We start from the raw sequence: 18,256 nt of genomic DNA on the forward strand, positions 1-18,256 counted from the left end.
AAATGCCAGATAAACATTGGGCTTAGGAGTTTAGTTGTGGAAATAATTTACAAATTCATCAAAGCACCTGTTGTAAAAACTTTTTCCAATTTGGATTTTATTTACAAATTCTTCAAAACAGTTGTATTAACAACTTTTTCTCAATTTTCAGTAGCAAACCTTATTACAAAAGGTACTAAATTAGGTATGTGTTACATCAGAGACCATGTTTCTGCATTACTCATTCTACTGTTAGCTGAAGTTGCAGCTGTAAAAATTTGAGAGAGCCATGATGGACAAGACTATCTACATATTAAATGAAGCTTAACAAATTCGATTTGAACACTCATGGAACTTTTTATAATAAATATAGGCAAAAAGTGAGATATATTTAGGCATAAACCAAAAGATTAACTTCATACATTGTACTGACAAGTTTATATAGTAACAATATGAATGAAATGTTATAAAGTGGGCAACAGAAGTTGTGTAGAGTTTAATTGAAGGAAGAAGAATACAGATTTCAGAGTAAGTTACCTGTCGCCAAAGGACGTATGCAAGGGCAGCATCTGATACAATATCCGCCACAAAAAGAATGATGTTGATAGCCGTGCCCACCACCCCCATTAGGCCAAAGGTAGCCTTCACATGGGCTGGGGGTTCCCGTAGCGACATCTGCCAAATTAAATTAAAAGGAAAGGCTTTAGCTTGACAGGTAGTTGATGTAATATGCACAGCTAACACATACATTGTGGGTGCATTGTACCATTTTTCCAGGAAGCACTTACACCGAGCAAGATTCTTAAAAATAATTTGAATTTTATTTAATGAGAGATGGGCAAAAGAAAATGCAAAGGAATGGACGAGAAGGTTGCGTTGAATGATGACATTATGTGAAAGGTCAGTGCGTTTATTGAGAATAAGGGAAGTATCAGTGCTTGTACTGTTACAGTAGAGAGCTGGAAAGAAAGGAATATTACCTAGGTAATTGATATTGCATTGGTGATAACATTTTATTCAAAGGGTGATACTTTGTAATCAAAACTTAGTTTGCCGATTAAAGTATGATTGAATCGTTCTCAGTAGACTTATCAAAAATTTGCCTTGGACCTGATCGCACAGAGGATGATTGAGAAAGTGTTCAGTCAGTGTAGATGGCATATTTCGGTTTTAAAACTAGCGGACTATTTCTTATGTTTCACGCCAGCTACCATATATATATATATATATATATATATATATATATATATATATATATATATATATATATATGGTGTGGGAGGCAAGTTGTTAGAAGCAGTGAAAAGTTTTTATTGAGGATGTAAGGCGTGTGTACGTGTAGGAAGAGAGGAAAGTGATTGGTTCTCAGTGAATGTAGGTTTGCGGCAGGGGTGTGTGATGTCTCCATGGTTGTTTAATTTGTTTATGGATGGGGTTGTTAGGGAGGTGAATGCAAGAGTTTTGGAAAGAGGGGCAAGTATGAAGTCTGTTGGGGATGAGAGAGCTTGGGAAGTGAGTCAGTTGTTGTTCGCTGATGATACAGCGCTGGTGGCTGATTCATGTGAGAAACTGCAGAAGCTGGTGACTGAGCTTGGTAAAGTGTGTGAAAGAAGAAAGTTAAGAGTAAATGTGAATAAGAGCAAGGTTATTAGGTACAGTAGGGTTGAGGGTCAAGTCAATTGGGAGGTGAGTTTGAATGGAGAAAAACTGGAGGAAGTGAGGTGTTTTAGATATCTGGGAGTGGATCTGGCAGCGGATGGAACCATGGAAGCGGAAGTGGATCATAGGGTGGGGGAGGGGGCGAAAATTCTGGGAGCCTTGAAGAATGTGTGGAAGTCGAGAACATTATCTCGGAAAGCAAAAATGGGTATGTTTGAAGGAATAGTGGTTCCAACAATGTTGTATGGTTGCGAGGCGTGGGCTATGGATAGAGTTGTGCGCAGGAGGATGGATGTGCTGGAAATGAGATGTTTGAGGACAATGTGTGGTGTGAGGTGGTTTGATCGAGTAAGTAACGTAAGGGTAAGAGAGCTGTGTGGAAATAAAAAGAGCGTGGTTGAGAGAGCAGAAGAGGGTGTTTTGAAATGGTTTGGGCACATGGAGAGAATGAGTGAGGAAAGAATGACCAAGAGGATATATGTGTCGGAGGTGGAGGGAATGAGGAGAAGAGGGAGACCAAATTGGAGGTGGAAAGATGGAGTGAAAAAGATTTTGTGTGATCGGGGCCTGAACATGCAGGAGGGTGAAAAGAGGGCAAGGAATAGAGTGAATTGGAGCGATGTGGTATACCGGGGTTGACGTGCTGTCAGTGGATTGAATCGGGGCATGTGAAGCGTCTGGGGTAAACCATGGAAAGCTGTGTAGGTATGTATATTTGCGTGTGTGGACGTATGTATACACATGTGTATGGGGGTGGGTTGGGCCATTTCTTTCGTCTGTTTCCTTGCGCTACCTCGCAAACGCGGGAGACAGCGACAAAGCAAAAAAAAAAAAAAAAAAAACTATATATATATATATATATATATATATATATATATATATATATATATATATATATGATATACCTCTTTTCATTCTTGATTGCCGTTTACCGCGATGGGAATTAGCGTCAAGAAACTGACGTAGAAAGACATCCACTCGCATAGTTTCTGTAATGGTATGGCGTAAGAGGTTATAGGGCCTACAGGTCTGTGTGCATGTGTTAGGAGTGGAAATTTTGTGAAATGTTTACAGCTGATGAGGCGGATTTCTTCTGTGAAATTTGTAGTGCACTGTAGTTTCAATAAACATTATCTGAACTACAGAGGTGCGATTACCCCTTTACATATATATATATATATATATATATATATATATATATATATATATATATATATATATATATATATTCATTTATTTTGCTTTGTCGCTGTCTCTCGCGTTTGCGAGGTAGCGCAAGGAAACAGACGAAAGAAATGGCCCAACCCACCCCCATACACATGTATATACATATGTACACGTCCACACACGCAAATATACATACCTATACATCTCAATGTACACATATATATACACACACAGACACATACATATATACCCATGCACACAATTCACACTGTCTTCCTTTAATCATTCCCATCGCCATATAATATATATATATTATTAGGTACAGTAGGGTTGAGGGTCAAGTCAATTGGGAGGTGAGTTTGAATGGAGAAAAACTGGAGGAAGTGAAGTGTTTTAGATATCTGGGAGTGGATCTGGCAGCGGATGGAACCATGGAAGCGGAAGTGGATCATAGGGTGGGGGAGGGGGCGAAAATTCTGGAAGCCTTGAAGAATGTGTGGAAGTCGAGAACATTATCTCGGAAAGCAAAAATGGGGATGTTTGAAGGAATAGTGGTTCCAACAATGTTGTATGGTTGCGAGGCGTGGACTATGGATAGAGTTTTGCGCAGGAGGATGGATGTGCTGGAAATGAGATGTTTGAGGACAATGTGTGGTGTGAGGTGGTTTGATCGAGTAAGTAACGTAAGGGTAAGAGAGATGTGTGGAAATAAAAAGAGCGTGGTTGAGAGAGCAGAAGAGGGTGTTTTGAAATGGTTTGGTCACATGGAGAGAATGAGTGAGGAAAGATTGACCAAGAGGATATACGTGTCGGAGGTGGAGGGAACGAGGAGAAGAGGGAGACCAAATTGGAGGTGGAAAGATGGAGTGAAAAAGATTTTGTGTGATCGGGGCCTGAACATGCAGGAGGGTGAAAGGAGGGCAAGGAACAGAGTGAATTGGAGCGATGTGGTATACCGGGGTTGACGTGCTGTCAGTGGATTGAATCGGGGCATGTGAAGCGTCTGGGGTAAACCATGGAAAGCTGTGTAGGTATGTATATTTGCGTGTGTGGACGTATGTATATACATGTGTATGGAGGTGGGTTGGGCCATTTCTTTCGTCTGTTTCCTTGCGCTACCTCGCAAACGCGGGAGACAGCGACAAAGCAAAAAAAAAAAAAAAAATATATATATATATATATATATATATATATATATATATATATATATATATATATTATCCTTGGGGATAGGGGAGAAAGAATACTTCCCACTCCCACGTATTCCCTGCGTGTCGTAGAAGGCGACTAAAAGGGAAGGGAGCGGGGGGCTGGAAATCCTCCCTTTTTTTCTTTTTCCAAAAGAAGCAACAGAGAAGGGGGCCAGGTGAGGATATTCCCTCAAAGGCCCAGGCCTGTTCTTAACGTTACCTCGCTAATGCGGGAAATGGCGAATAGTATGAAAGAAAAAAAAAAAATATATATATATATATAATATACATATATATATATATAAATCAGTAAAATCTAGCGATTAACTTTGATCTGGTAAATCCAATTGTACTATACGTCACTGGTGTTAGAGATATCAACCATTAGATACGATAAATATTGTAAATGCAGTATGACGCATATCTTTTTTGTGTTATTTAAAAAGATATATTGTCACTGTTTCGGTGAGGATGGTCTTTGTATTGGTTATTACCGCACAAGAAGAATTTTTATTCAAAATTGTAAATATGTGTTGAAAACATGGTATACCTCTGAGTTGTAGGTAGATCCGCCTTCCAGCAAAAGTTTTTCTCCCTATTAGAACTTTTTTTTTCTGTGAAAATGGGATTGTGTGCTTGTACACACTGCCTTAGGTAAATATTTTACCTCTTACAGCCTTACTTTGGGCATATGTGAAGAACCAATGGGTGTCTATATTTTGGTTAAGTTGGGGTTACACTGTTCGATCGAGGGTATAGCTTTCCGGGTGTTGCTCATTCTGCTTACTAGGGGCTAATTAGGCATGCTAGGGTTTTTCTATTCATCTAACCCCACATTTTCCAGATACTTCAAAGCCCTTCCTCACTTTTGTCAGAGGCATAAGCTAAACAAACTGTATCAGTATCTTGACCACTTTAATATAACAGGGGACAGAGTCTGTTTCCCGTTTACTGTGTCATTAAGCTACAGTGTTCACCTGTTTTTCTGAGTTGTATCCTAACGGTTCAGGGGTGACGTGGGACATACTAAGGTTTCATAACAGGTGTTGGTGGGTTAAGTTTTACTGCGTGTTCATTTATACCTTATCTTGTTACTAAACACGAGCCCTCGTTACGCTATGCTTATATATTAACATATGAATTGTGACTTTATCAGCTTTGGGTAATGGTATTTTACAGCATGTTTCTGTCAACTGAGATGGGCAAATATTCTTTCAAACAATTGAATAAAATGAACATTCATTAAATCTAAAGGGTTACTTGTGTTAAACAAATTCAAGATTGAGTTTCGGGTAAAATGTTAACTTCCGGATGGTTTAAGGCTATTATGTCTGGTTTAATAGAATGTTTAATCTTACGTTTGAGAGTGGCGAGCCCCCAGCCATCAATTACGTCAGTCTTCTTCCTGTTTTATCACCTTGCTGATTTTCACACGATTATCTTCTCAATTTACCACAGACAATTTGTTTACTAAGTTTTCTTAAAGGGTCACATTTTTACAAGAGGTTGTACCACACGCGATCATTAGTACGCTTTGCTCACTTTTCATATGCGGAATCCTATCATTTAAGGCTCAGTATTTACATGAACTTAGTTCTAATGGAGTTGGAATTCGCGATTTGTAACCAGGAGAGTGATGCAAGTGCTGGATTCAGCCCAGATGTCCTTAAACAAGTGATTTCTTATTGTTCCGTTGTATAAACAGAGTCCTTTGTCCTTTACGTAGTTTTTCTTAACTGGCTTCATTCTCAGTAAGAAAAACTATCCACGGCCTTAATATTTAGTGCATCGGAGATTATTTCACTACGAGCCACATTGAGCACAGGCACTGATAGTATCAACAGAGAAAGTCTGTGGGGCACTGCGTGGTGGTCCGCAGGTGGTGGGAGGAGCGTATCAAGGTGATACCAACTCTTGCTGCCGTAGTGTACCCTGGTCTACCACTGTTGTTGTTATGGTACGGTGACTGCTCCGCCTTCATTAAAAGTCATGACTCGTCGTTGATAACTATATCCAGTAGGCTTTGTGTTGTATAATTGTAACTACCTGATCCAAGGAATCATCATAATTACTTATTTTGTATGTACTCGATTCGAGAAAATACCGTCACCAAGTGATATCACATGTATTGGTAGGATCGGTTTGATTAGGCCAGAAATTCCTCAGCACGAAATTCGTAACAACGTAATACAGAGGGAACTTTTTCCAGATATACGAGCCTGGTATATTAGTGTGTACATATATACCTTCCTTTGATGTAGAAGTGCTTGCGGGCTTCCTTCGTCCATGAGGTAGGGGGAAGCGTAGTATTCAAACCTGGCAACTTCCTGCCACTAGCAGGCCCGTTAGCCTCAGGCGTACATACCATGCTTTCAGAACGTTACGTTCAGTGTTTCCGTTTGTTACGATTCGAATATGTTTATAGTTATCTTTTGAGCATTGTATGATGGGTACGGTTGTGCTAAGCGAAGTATTAGTTGGGTATTGATCTTTCTTTTTCCAGTTGAAAAACGTGTGTCGGTAAGTTTGTCATTTTCATTTTAAACGTTATGGAATGAAAATAGAATTTTTATCTTGTGGAAACCAAGTTTCCGAGTTCATTTTGCCGGTTATAGCAATAAAAGGTATGATTGGGGGATATAAGTATTCAGTAAAGGAGTGGGAATGGTGCACAGCTCTTGTTGTGTGCTGAAAAAGGTCTGGTGATTGAGAATACAAGGATTGAAAAGGACATACCAAGTAAACGGAGGTGAGTAGGAAAGTTGGTCAAAGGTCATTATTGGATTGCATACGCTTACCAAAGAGACTCTTCGATGTGAATGTGTTGAGAGGTCGGCTGGTGGGAAGTTTGACCATTGTCTGGTGGAAGAAGAGGTGATGTTTTTTTTTTTTTTTTTAGATGGAACAACATGAGGGAGAGGGTGTGAAAGTGAGTGAGTTTGGAAAAGAAACGTGTATGAAGACGTCAGGAGAGATTAGATGTAGAATGGCAGAATATGAAAGTAAGCGAAGCAAGGAGTATAAGGAATTGGAGATATTTTGGGAAACATTGCTGGCATTTGCTTAGAGAGGTGTGTGAGAGGTTGGCAGATTAGAAAGTGGTGGGATGACGAGGTAAAGTTGTTAGTGAAAGAGAAAATAGATATGTATGGGCGGTACTTACAAGGTAGTGCAGACGATTTGAAGTACAAGAGGAAGCTACGGGAGGTCAAGAGGAAAGTGCAGGGTTTGAAAAAGAGGGCAAATGAAAGCTTATGTGGACGATTATCAGTAAACTTCAGGAAGAACAATATGTTTTGGAAGGAGGTTGATAATGTGAGAAAAACAGAACAAATGGGAACAACAGAGAAAGGGGCAAATGGGGAAGGGGTAACAAGTAGTAATTAGGTGAGAAGATGGAGTATCTTAAATCGAGGACTGTTGAATGTGTTTGATGATAGGGTAGCAGATGTAGGATAGTTATAGAGGTTAGCGACGTAGGAGAGTCATGTGAAGTGGTTTAAATAAAAAAAAGAGGTAGCTGTTTGGTGAAATAGAGGGAGATGTTCTTTTTCCTTGCAAGTGTAGTGTTCTAGAAAAGAATAAAGGAAAATTGTATTATTATGTGAAGAAAGAAAAAAGCAGATTCCTCAGAGTTCGCCATATTTTCTTTTGCAAGTATACCCTCCCCCATCCGGTAACAACACATCAGCAAGTGATCGGTATGTGCGGCTTTATTAAGGAGATAGTGACTGCACTTGTGAACCTCCTCCGTAATTGCGTATTTAGCTTTAGTAGAGTTAAACCATACGTTTGGTTTTCAACCCTATGTCTTGACTTTCGTCCTGGTGTAATTCATATTTTATCGGAGTTCGGGTTCATGAAACCATGTCACAGGTATATTGATAAGATATAGGAATTACCCGCGTGTTGATAACCCAGATAGTGGGTAAACGCTCTCCGAATTCATACTAGTTAGGAGCCATGACGATGACCAGTACACTGCTACTACCACTGCCTCGTATGAATACCCATGTACACGTGTGTTGGGAATACTTTGACAGCAGCACATCTAGAGGGACGTGGATATTTTACCGGGAGGGAATTGGATGGGAGGTGCCGGGAGGAGTACATCCTTGCTAAGTCATGGAAACCAGTAACTTGTCCTTCGCTCATATCTGAGGTGATGACAGTATGGATGATACAGTGTGCTCTGGAAAATAGTTCAGAAGCAGCAGGTTCTTCAGGTGCAAAGAAATGCAAGGCAGGATTTTTATATTTCCAGTGATTAGATACGAAAGGCCAAACATGTGCCCGCTGTAGGTGGGAGTATTGTGCAAGTATCCTGCTATTGTATGTGGCCCAATAGTGTAAACAAATGTGTGTTATTGTGATGCCCATGGCCCAGTTTTATTAGTAATGTTACCATATCAGCAGCTCTAGTTATCAGTTCAGTCTTCTGTTGAGTCACTGCCTCGGCTTGAGCACTACTCTATGACACGTGTGTATGAACTATTAGTGGCTTGGCCTTTGACCCTACCCGTATGTTAACGTGCTCTGTTCATTATGTGACGCACACACACTAATCCTTGTATATCTGTCACCCTGTCCTTCACCCATGTACTTATCCAGATTGTGGAAACATCCAGCTCAACCCTAATCTTAAGCTCTTGTATGATTAGTTAATCAGTAACTACCATGACTTTCCAGTTATATAATATCTATAACACATCAGCTGTGTATCCTCAGCCGAATTGCTACTTAAATCCAATAAAGTTTTGTTTATTTACTTATTTACACACACACACACACACACGGGCTACTGTGGTGTACTGGATAGCAACAGTAACCATAAACCAGCATGGTCCAGACTGAAGTTGGGTCCGCTTGAGTTCGAATCTTGGGTGCGACAGTCAACCGACAGCCAGTTACAGCTGTTCATCATCCCCGCGGGGTTGGTCGGTCATTGGGTACCAGGATTAGTTTAGGGTGTTTGCGTGTATGAATTTATACACATATATATTTTATTCCTATGAGTCCACGGGGAAAATGAAACAGGTCCCAAGTGCACTTTCGTGTAATAATCACATCATCAGGGGAGAAACGAGAGAAATTTAAGTCAGTTAATATACAACGAAGAGACGTAGCTAGGACGCCATTTAGTAAACGTGTTATTGATCGCCGTTTTCCGCGTCAGTGAGGTAGCGCTAGGAAACAGACGAAGTGGCCCATCCACTCATATATACACAAACGCCTATACACGTACATATACATACATATGCATATCAACATATATACATACACAGACATGTACATATATACACACGTACATATACTTGCTTGCCTTCATCCTTTCTAGAACCACCTCGCCCCACAGGAAACGGCATCGTAATCGATCCCCCGCTTCAACGAGGTAGCGCCAGGAAAACAGACAAAAAAGGCCCACATTCGTTTACACTCAGTCTTTAGTTGTCATATATATATATATATATATATATATATATATATATATATATATATATATATATATATATATATATATATATATATATATATATATATATATATATATTATACTTAATCGTTGTTTCCCGCGTCTGCGAGGTAGCGCCTGGAAACAAACGCCCGTACTCGCGCATATACATACGTATACATATGTATATGTATACTTATACATCACAATACACATACATAGACATGTACATTCATACACATGCACATTATTCATGCTTGGTCATTACACTTTTCCCTGCACATATTGACGTGGCTTAGCGATTCCTTCAGTAACCTCGGCAAGTCTACCCAATATATGAAAATAATCTTACTAACTAGTACATCAGTCCCTTCTCATCATAAAGTATATTCACATTCAAGGAGGCTTTCTTAGCATTTTCTGTTGACTCATCTGAAAAAAGAATCCCTCATATTTCCATTTTTGCTTATCCTAGCCGCATAGTATTGTTATACTATAATGCATTAACAGTTGCCGACGTGCGTTACGATGGTGTGATGGTTAGAGTTGCTGACTTTTGATCCGCTCTCCGCGAGAGGACGGGTGGCTTGTAGTTCACCCAACTGTTCGACTTTCTGTGTCTGACAGATGAATAGCTACCATCTTCAGGTAGGGTAAAACACCATCTCGAAGCCGAAGCCATTTCGCTCTGGCAAAGGAAATTTGTTTCCTGCCATTCATATGTTTTTAGCAGGACTTTCGACATCCCGTCATGAAGGATGATTTACTGTGTGACCGGCGAGGGTGGTGAGTGAGGATGGATGGAAAGAGTAGAGATAGTGGACAAGGAAGTAACTATCCCGGCTTGTCATCCAACTCAAGGACAGAACTGTGAAAGAAAAAACGTAAAGCGTGATTAAACGTGATCTTCAGGGATGTAAGGTAGGTAGAGACAGGGATGTAATTTGGAAGGAAGTTACGGCGGAGATGCTTATGTAGAAACCGAACTTTCTGCTTGGAGTATAACAACAGGTATGGTTTACGGTGTCGCATCAGTTTCTAAACGGGATCTTAACAACACACAGGAATGTTTGAAATGGGAAGAATTCAATCATATTGCTTTTAAAGATGGAATATTTTGTATAACATTGCACGGGAGAGGGTCTTGGGCAAGGCTGAAAGGCAGGGGGATATGGGTGAGAGTGCATTAGACTCACCCTGGGCTGGGGGCGTTGCGTGTCCTCCGCCAGGTTGACGCTGGAGGACGACATCCACAGGTATACCACAGTCTTGTGTAGAGGCATCCTCACACCCGTCCTCGGTTAACACCTTGCTAAACAGTTAACAGCGATCACCTCAAGTCTGATGAGAGGTCTGGGTGTATTTACGGTCGATAACCACACACTTGGCCAAAGAATAGTATTGAAAGAAAGGGATAAAGCGAATCTCCAAGCCAGGTGCAGGTCACTTATTCCTTTTCACTGCTGTTGGTGGGAAAAAAAAGGCCAGATACTGAGTACAGAGAATGAGTTTTCAACACTGCGGTAAAACGAAAGTTATTTGACGTCATTTGATGCGCGTCATCACGTGTCACATTCACTGAGAGGAAGAAATACTCCGATTTTACACACCCCATACTCCCTGAGTTTTCAGCGCTGAGGCTGACCTTGCTCTTTGGAAGCTTCGCTACTTCAAAATAAGTCATATCATAGATTACATGAACATAAAGTCTGCTTCCCACGTTAAAAAAAAAAAAAAAATATGGTGTATGTTAGACACAGGCATTTCTCTTACGGAAGATGGCAGAATAACTCGGCATAATGCACTTTAAGTTATAACAACACGTATGACGTAATGATAGCAGTAGAGTGAGAGGTCCTGGAGATGCGACTTGCAACCGCTGCATCTGACTGAGGGCGAGGGTGTGTGTTGGGAGTGCTCGGGTGTCGTGAATACACCTCCGCCCTCACCGTCGTCACGGCTTCGCCCAGTGAACTCTCAGACCTGCCTTAGTCACAGTACACCTGCACTTCCGTCATCACATTCACTGCAAATCCCTGACCCAGCACACTGTACCCTCTACCCTGCACGCTCAGATCTCCCCACCTTATCCAGTATAGGTGTACCTAAGGGTCACCCTGCACTTAGTAGATTTACATCCCTCATACCCAACTCCAGCTACTGCATCTGTTTACTCTCGATACAGTCACAGCTGAAGTAAACAGGTTCGACCCTTTGGTGCAACGGCTTGACATTGACCTGAATCAAGCCTTTTTAACGTCGTTGTTAAGGCTGTAGTGTTGTGCGCAAGGGTTAACTTATTACTGAGAAATTTCGTTTGACTAGCATCAGACGTTTTTTTTTTTTTTTTTTTTTTTTTTTATACTTTGTCGCTGTCTCCCGCGTCTGCGAGGTAGCGCAAGGAAACAGACGAAAGAAATGGCCCAACCCCCCCCCCCCCCATACACATGTACATACACACGTCCACACACGCAAATATACATACCTACACAGCTTTCCATGGTTTACCCCAGACGCTTCACATGCCTTGCTTCAATCCACTGACAGCACGTCAACCCCTGTATACCACATGACTCCAATTCACTCTATTTCTTGCCCTCCTTTCACCCTCCTGCATGTTCAGGCCCCGATCACACAAAATCTTTTTCACTCCATCTTTCCACCTCCAATTTGGTCTCCCTCTTCTCCTCGTTCCCTCCACCTCCGACACATATATCCTCTTGGTCAATCTCTCCTCACTCATTCTCTCCATGTGCCCAAACCATTTCAAAACACCCTCTTCTGCTCTCTCAACCACGCTCTTTTTATTTCCACACATCTCTCTTACCCTTACGTTACTTACTCGATCAAACCACCTCACACCACACATTGTCCTCAAACATCTCATTTCCAGCACATCCATCCTCCTGCGCACATCTCTATCCATAGCCCACGCCTCGCAACCATACAACATTGTTGGAACCACTATTCCCTCAAACATACCCATTTTTGCTTTCCGAGATAATGTTCTCGACTTCCACACATTTTTCAAGGCTCCCAAAATTTTCGCCCCCTCCCCCACCCTATGATCCACTTCCGCTTCCATGGTTCCATCCGCTGACAGATCCACTCCCAGATATCTAAAACACTTCACTTCCTCCAGTTTTTCTCCATTCAAACTCACCTCCCAATTGACTTGACCCTCACCCCTACTGTACCTAATAACCTTGCTCTTATTCACATTTACTCTCAACTTTCTTCTTCCACACACTTTACCAAACTCAGTCACCAGCTTCTGCAGTTTCTCACATGAATCAGCCACCAGCGCTGTATCATCAGCGAACAACAACTGACTCACTTCCCAAGCTCTCTCATCCCCAACAGACTTCATACTTGCCCCTCTTTCCAGGACTCTTGCATTTACCTCCCTTACAACCCCATCCATAAACAAATTAAACAACCATGGAGACATCACACACCCCTGCCGCAAACCTACATTCACTGAGAACCAATCACTTTCCTCTCTTCCTACACGTACACATGCCTTACATCCTCGATAAAAACTTTTCACTGCTTCTAACAACTTGCCTCCCACACCATATATTCTTAATACCTTCCACAGAGCATCTCTATCAACTCTATCATATGCCTTCTCCAGATCCATAAATGCTACATACAAATCCATTTGCTTTTCTAAGTATTTCTCACATACATTCTTCAAAGCAAACACCTGATCCACACATCCTCTACCACTTCTGAAACCGCACTGCTCTTCCCCAATCTGATGCTCTGTACATGCCTTCACCCTCTCAATCAATACCCTCCCATATAATTTACCAGGAATACTCAACAAACTTATACCTCTGTAATTTGAGCACTCACTCTTATCCCCTTTGCCTTTGTACAATGGCACTATGCACGCATTCCGCCAATCCTCAGGCACCTCACCATGAGTCATACATACATTAAATAACCTTACCAACCAGTCAACAATACAGTCACCCCCTTTCTTAATAAATTCCACTGCAATACCATCCAAACCTGCTGCCTTGCCGGCTTTCATCTTCCGCAAAGCTTTTACTACCTCTTCTCTGTTTACCAAATCATTTTCCCTAACCCTCTCACTTTGCACACCACCTCGACCAAAACACCCTATATCTGCCACTCTGTCATCAGACACATTCAACAAACCTTCAAAATACTCATTCCATCTCCTTCTCACATCACCGCTACTTGTTATCACCTCCCCATTTACGCCCTTCACTGAAGTTCCCATTTGCTCCCTTGTCTTACGCACCCTATTTACCTCCTTCCAGAACATCTTTTTATTCTCCCTAAAATTTACTGATAGTCTCTCACCCCAACTCTCATTTGCCCTTTTTTTCACCTCTTGCACCTTTCTCTTGACCTCCTGTCTCTTTCTTTTATACTTCTCCCACTCAATTGCATTTTTTCCCTGCAAAAATCGTCCAAATGCCTCTCTCTTCTCTTTCACTAATACTCTTACTTCTTCATCCCACCACTCACTACCCTTTCTAAACAGCCCACCTCCCACTCTTCTCATGCCACAAGCATCTTTTGCGCAATCCATCACTGATTCCCTAAATACATCCCATTCCTCCCCCACTCCCCTTACTTCCATTGTTCTCACCTTTTTCCATTCTGTACACAGTCTCTCCTGGTACTTCCCCACACAGGTCTCCTTCCCAAGCTCACTTACTCTCACCACCTTCTTCACCCCAACATTCACTCCTCTTTTCTGAAAACCCATACTAATCTTCACCTTAGCATCAGACGTATATTATTATTTTACTATTTTCATTTATCTTTGAAACTTCCTCTGGGACTTTGGTATACACGGTGATCTTAACGGTGTCACAAATATAGGATGACAGGAAAGATACGGCATGACATTTTGTCACATTTCCTGCGTTAAGAACGAAGACAGGAAACCGTTAACTGTGGCCTATTACGTCTCAATCACGAAAGGAGCATAGATAAATTACGTTGGCAATTATTATGTAGATGGGATTCACAAACGGTAGGGTTTGGGGGGAAGCTGGGATACAACGAGTGTGTGTTTGTGCTTATGGTTTCATTATACTTCGAGCTGTAAATGATGTGGGGTTTCTTGTGGTATCTTACTAATGCAGATTCAATCTCTCACCATGTCTCCTTGAATTATTAACATAACCCAACATATCCAACTTTCTCGTATGAGAGAAAATTTTGAGTATGCTTAGTATGGTTTTCAGAAGGTAAACTGGGAAAGATTGGGGTGGAATAACGATATTATAGTTAGTTATCTTAGTGAAGGAGAATTCTTTGTTGATTGATAGCACGTTGCCTCGTAAATTTGTGTTGTGAAGGAATGACGTGAAGAGAGTGTAAAGTTGGCGGTAGCCTAGCGGGAGGAAGTTGGCTAATCTATTGTTATAGCGCCACACCCACACCATAAGAGAAAGTCTCATTCCATTATCATTTATCAGAAATGTTTATATATTTCAGACCAAAGTCAATGTCTCTTGAAGTTTTAATTTGTCTTAAAGTTTTTAGGTTAGTTTGGTAACCTACTTCGTGTGTCTGTCTGAAACATTGTAGAAGCAAAAATATACTGTATTATAAACTTAGTTGCATTTATTTGTTTTCATGTAATCTACGAGTATCGAGATATGGTTTTATATATTAACACGAAGAGTATAACTGATAGGTTTATCTCTTTCATTTGTTCAAAGAAAAGCTATGGTAAACTTATCCTATTATGTTTGAATCCGAAAGTACCATAACGATATAATGAATAAATTTGCCCTGTCGATCAACTTTAGATTATACCTATACTTAAAATGAAAGTGTAATCAAGATATACCTGAACTGTTTTTCGGAGAATTAAGTATATTGTTGGTGGAGGTTTTGGTCTGTCAACGGGAAGTCGATGATAATTTGGTAGTCTTAGTTTTAGGACATTGTTCTTGCCCTTATGATAGCTTATTCTTTGGAAGGAATCTGTTGGCAGCGGTAGTGGTTATTAAAGTAGCGGTCTTTTCCCCCTTTACCTTCAAGCTGCGAAAAAGGCCTTGCCTACAGTTGTGTGACCACTTGTCCATGCTCTATAGGGACTTCATATTAGTTTCATCTTCCCTCTTCATCATTTAACTAATCACCCCTTACGCGTCTCCAGCTTTTTCAGTTGTACTGCTGTTCTCACTTTGATATATTCTCCTCTTCTTCCCCAGTACTTGAGTCGTATTTTACTAATCCTCGCATCTGTTGTACCATCATCCCCAGTCATGTAATATATTCTCTTGCCATGGATAATTATTTATGCTTTTGTCAGACCCACATTTCCTTTCCCTTTATTCTTATGCATAAACTGCTGTTTCCAGTTTAAGGTAGTTTTTCCCATCAAACTCTTTATCTCGTCAACCAGATCCCTGAGATTTTCATTCAACGGCATTGTTCCTTCATTCCCACAAGTTTTTACAGTAATACACAGTTTGTGGCAGATTTTATACTTTTACATCATTTCATCCTCACTGCATTATTTCATTGATATTTCTCAGCCTATCATCTGTTTTTAATTACGTTTTTCATTCATTGAATAAACTAACCCCTAACACAGCAGATCAAGAAAGAGTTTAGACAGCAAATCCGTTGAAGTTTCTTTGAAAATGAATATTTTTTGAAAACCCTCTACTAGTGCAATTAATATAGTGTAAACTAGATGGCTCTTGTTGTCCATGTATTTTACCTCATAGTGTAGGTGTTTACAAGTTATTTTTTATCCCCTGTTTTTATGTGTGATCACTTCTCATAGTTGTTTAGAGGGCTTGTTTACATGTAGTGTACACAGTATGATATTACAATAATTTCTTATTACTTTTTATTTTATAAAACCAGACAAACGGGATTTTTTTTTTTTATAACTTATATATTTATTTATTATACTTTGTCGCTGTCTCCCGCGTTTGCGAGGTAGCGCAAGGAAACAGACGAAAGAAATGGCCCAACCCCCCCCCCCCATACACATGTATATACATACGTCCACACACGCAAATATACATACCTACACAGCTTTCCATGGTTTACCCCAGACTCTTCACATGCCTTGCTTCAATCCACTGACAGCACGTCAACCCCGGTATACCACATCGCTCCAATTCACTCTATTCCTTGCCCTCCTTTCACCCTCCTGCATGTTCAGGCCCCGATCACACAAAATCTTTTTCACTCCATCTTTCCACCTCCAATTTGGTCTCCCTCTTCTCCTTGTTCCCTCCACCTCCGACACATATATCCTCTTGGTCAATCTCTCCTCACTCATCCTCTCCATGTGCCCAAACCACTTCAAAACACCCTCTTCTGCTCTCTCAACCACGCTCTTTTTATTTCCACACATCTCTCTTACCCTTACGTTACTCACTCGATCAAACCACCTCACACCACACATTGTCCTCAAACATCTCATTTCCAGCACATCCATCCTCCTGCGCACAACTCTATCCATAGCCCACGCCTCGCAACCATACAACATTGTTGGAACCACTATTCCTTCAAACATACCCATTTTTGCTTTCCGAGATAATGTTCTCGACTTCCACACATTCTTCAAGGCCCCCAGGATTTTCGCCCCCTCCCCCACCCTATGATCCACTTCCGCTTCCATGGTTCCATCCGCTGCCAGATCCACTCCCAGATATCTAAAACACTTCACTTCCTCCAGTTTTTCTCCATTCAAACTCACCTCCCAATTGACTTGACCCTCAACCCTACTGTACCTAATAACCTTGCTCTTATTCACATTTACTCTTAACTTTCTTCTTCCACACACTTTTCCAAACTCAGTCACCAGCTTCTGCAGTTTCCCTTTTTTACTGTAGCAAGGTAGTATCAGGGACATGTGAACTATCATGCATGATGTACTGAAAGCAGGACCTACCATCTACAGATCTTTGCTGGTTATGCAAAAATGTTGGATAGATGACATTCAGTACATCATATTTCTTTTATACAGCTTTCACTCTTTGAAACACATGTATTTTCTGTTTCTCAGGTATGCAACTGTGGATAACTTACTTGAACTGTGGGAATCCCTGAGCATAAGCAATGGAGCAAGCCTTTTGAGAGAAATGGGCTTACCTCATCGTCGACATGAACGTGTCTCCCTTTGTGATCTTTCTTCGGCATTGGAAGAAGAGGGGCAAATTACAGAGGATCAGAGTTCAAGTACAAGCGTTACCCCTCTCCAAATGGCTGTTCTTACTTATCTTCATGAGATCAAATTCCTTCGGTCAGTATTTTGGGTGTACTGCTTGACATAATGGTCAAGATTGTGCCAGTGATTTTGAAAATTCAATTTAGAAATCTGATAAGTTGAAAGATTGTCATTTCTTTGCAAGGTTATTAGGCATAGCAGAGGAGAGATTGACAGATTAGTTGGAATGTGAGTTTGAAAAAAGAGTCCTTTGAGGAGGTGTAATGTTTAAGATACTGAGGAGTGGAAATGGCTGCAAATAGAACCATGGGAGTTTATGTGCTTCATGGATAAGGGAGGCAAGGTTCTGGGCATATTGAGGAATGTGTAATGTGTGCAAGAGACAGTGTGAATTAGAACGATGTTGGTATACAGGAAGTGACTTGCTGTCAGTGGATTGAAACAAGGCTTAAGAAGCAGTTAAGTAGCACCACAGAAAGGATTGTGGGGGCCAGGTTGTGGATAGGAGCTGTAGTTTCAGTGCATTATACATGATAACTAGAGAGCACATGTGAGTGATTGAGGTCATTCTTTGTCTGTTCCTGGGCTACCTCACTAACACTAGAAATGGCAAAGAAG

General features: G+C 40.9%; 2 protein-coding genes across 11 annotated transcripts in view; one reads left to right on the forward strand and one right to left on the reverse strand.

The window, feature by feature from the left end:
- Positions 1-10,745, reverse strand: part of 140up (RPII140-upstream gene protein) — a 41,303-nt gene extending 30,558 nt beyond the window's left edge. Inside the window, exons 1-2 of one of the 5 annotated variants that reach the window (XM_071693781.1) lie at positions 10,644-10,745; positions 517-654 (exon numbers count right to left, since the gene is read on the reverse strand). In XM_071693781.1, the coding sequence (XP_071549882.1) occupies positions 517-654; positions 10,644-10,730 (225 nt within the window). In that variant the 5' untranslated portion in view covers positions 10,731-10,745. Of the gene's footprint in view, positions 1-516; positions 655-5,353; positions 5,883-6,241; positions 6,299-10,643 lie in introns of those variants that run through there. The other 4 variants (XM_071693782.1, XM_071693786.1, XM_071693783.1 and 1 more) reach the window with 4 other exon arrangements.
- Positions 1-18,256, forward strand: part of LOC139765887 (uncharacterized) — a 123,636-nt gene that overhangs the window by 40,788 nt on the left and 64,592 nt on the right. For all 6 annotated transcript variants that reach the window (XM_071693776.1, XM_071693775.1, XM_071693777.1 and 3 more), the window contains exon 7: positions 17,477-17,713. In XM_071693776.1, the coding sequence (XP_071549877.1) occupies positions 17,477-17,713 (237 nt within the window). The remainder of the gene's footprint in view (positions 1-17,476; positions 17,714-18,256) is intronic.

Source organism: Panulirus ornatus, chromosome 56 (assembly GCF_036320965.1).
Source record: "Panulirus ornatus isolate Po-2019 chromosome 56, ASM3632096v1, whole genome shotgun sequence".
In the NCBI taxonomy this organism is placed as follows: domain Eukaryota; kingdom Metazoa; phylum Arthropoda; class Malacostraca; order Decapoda; family Palinuridae; genus Panulirus; species Panulirus ornatus.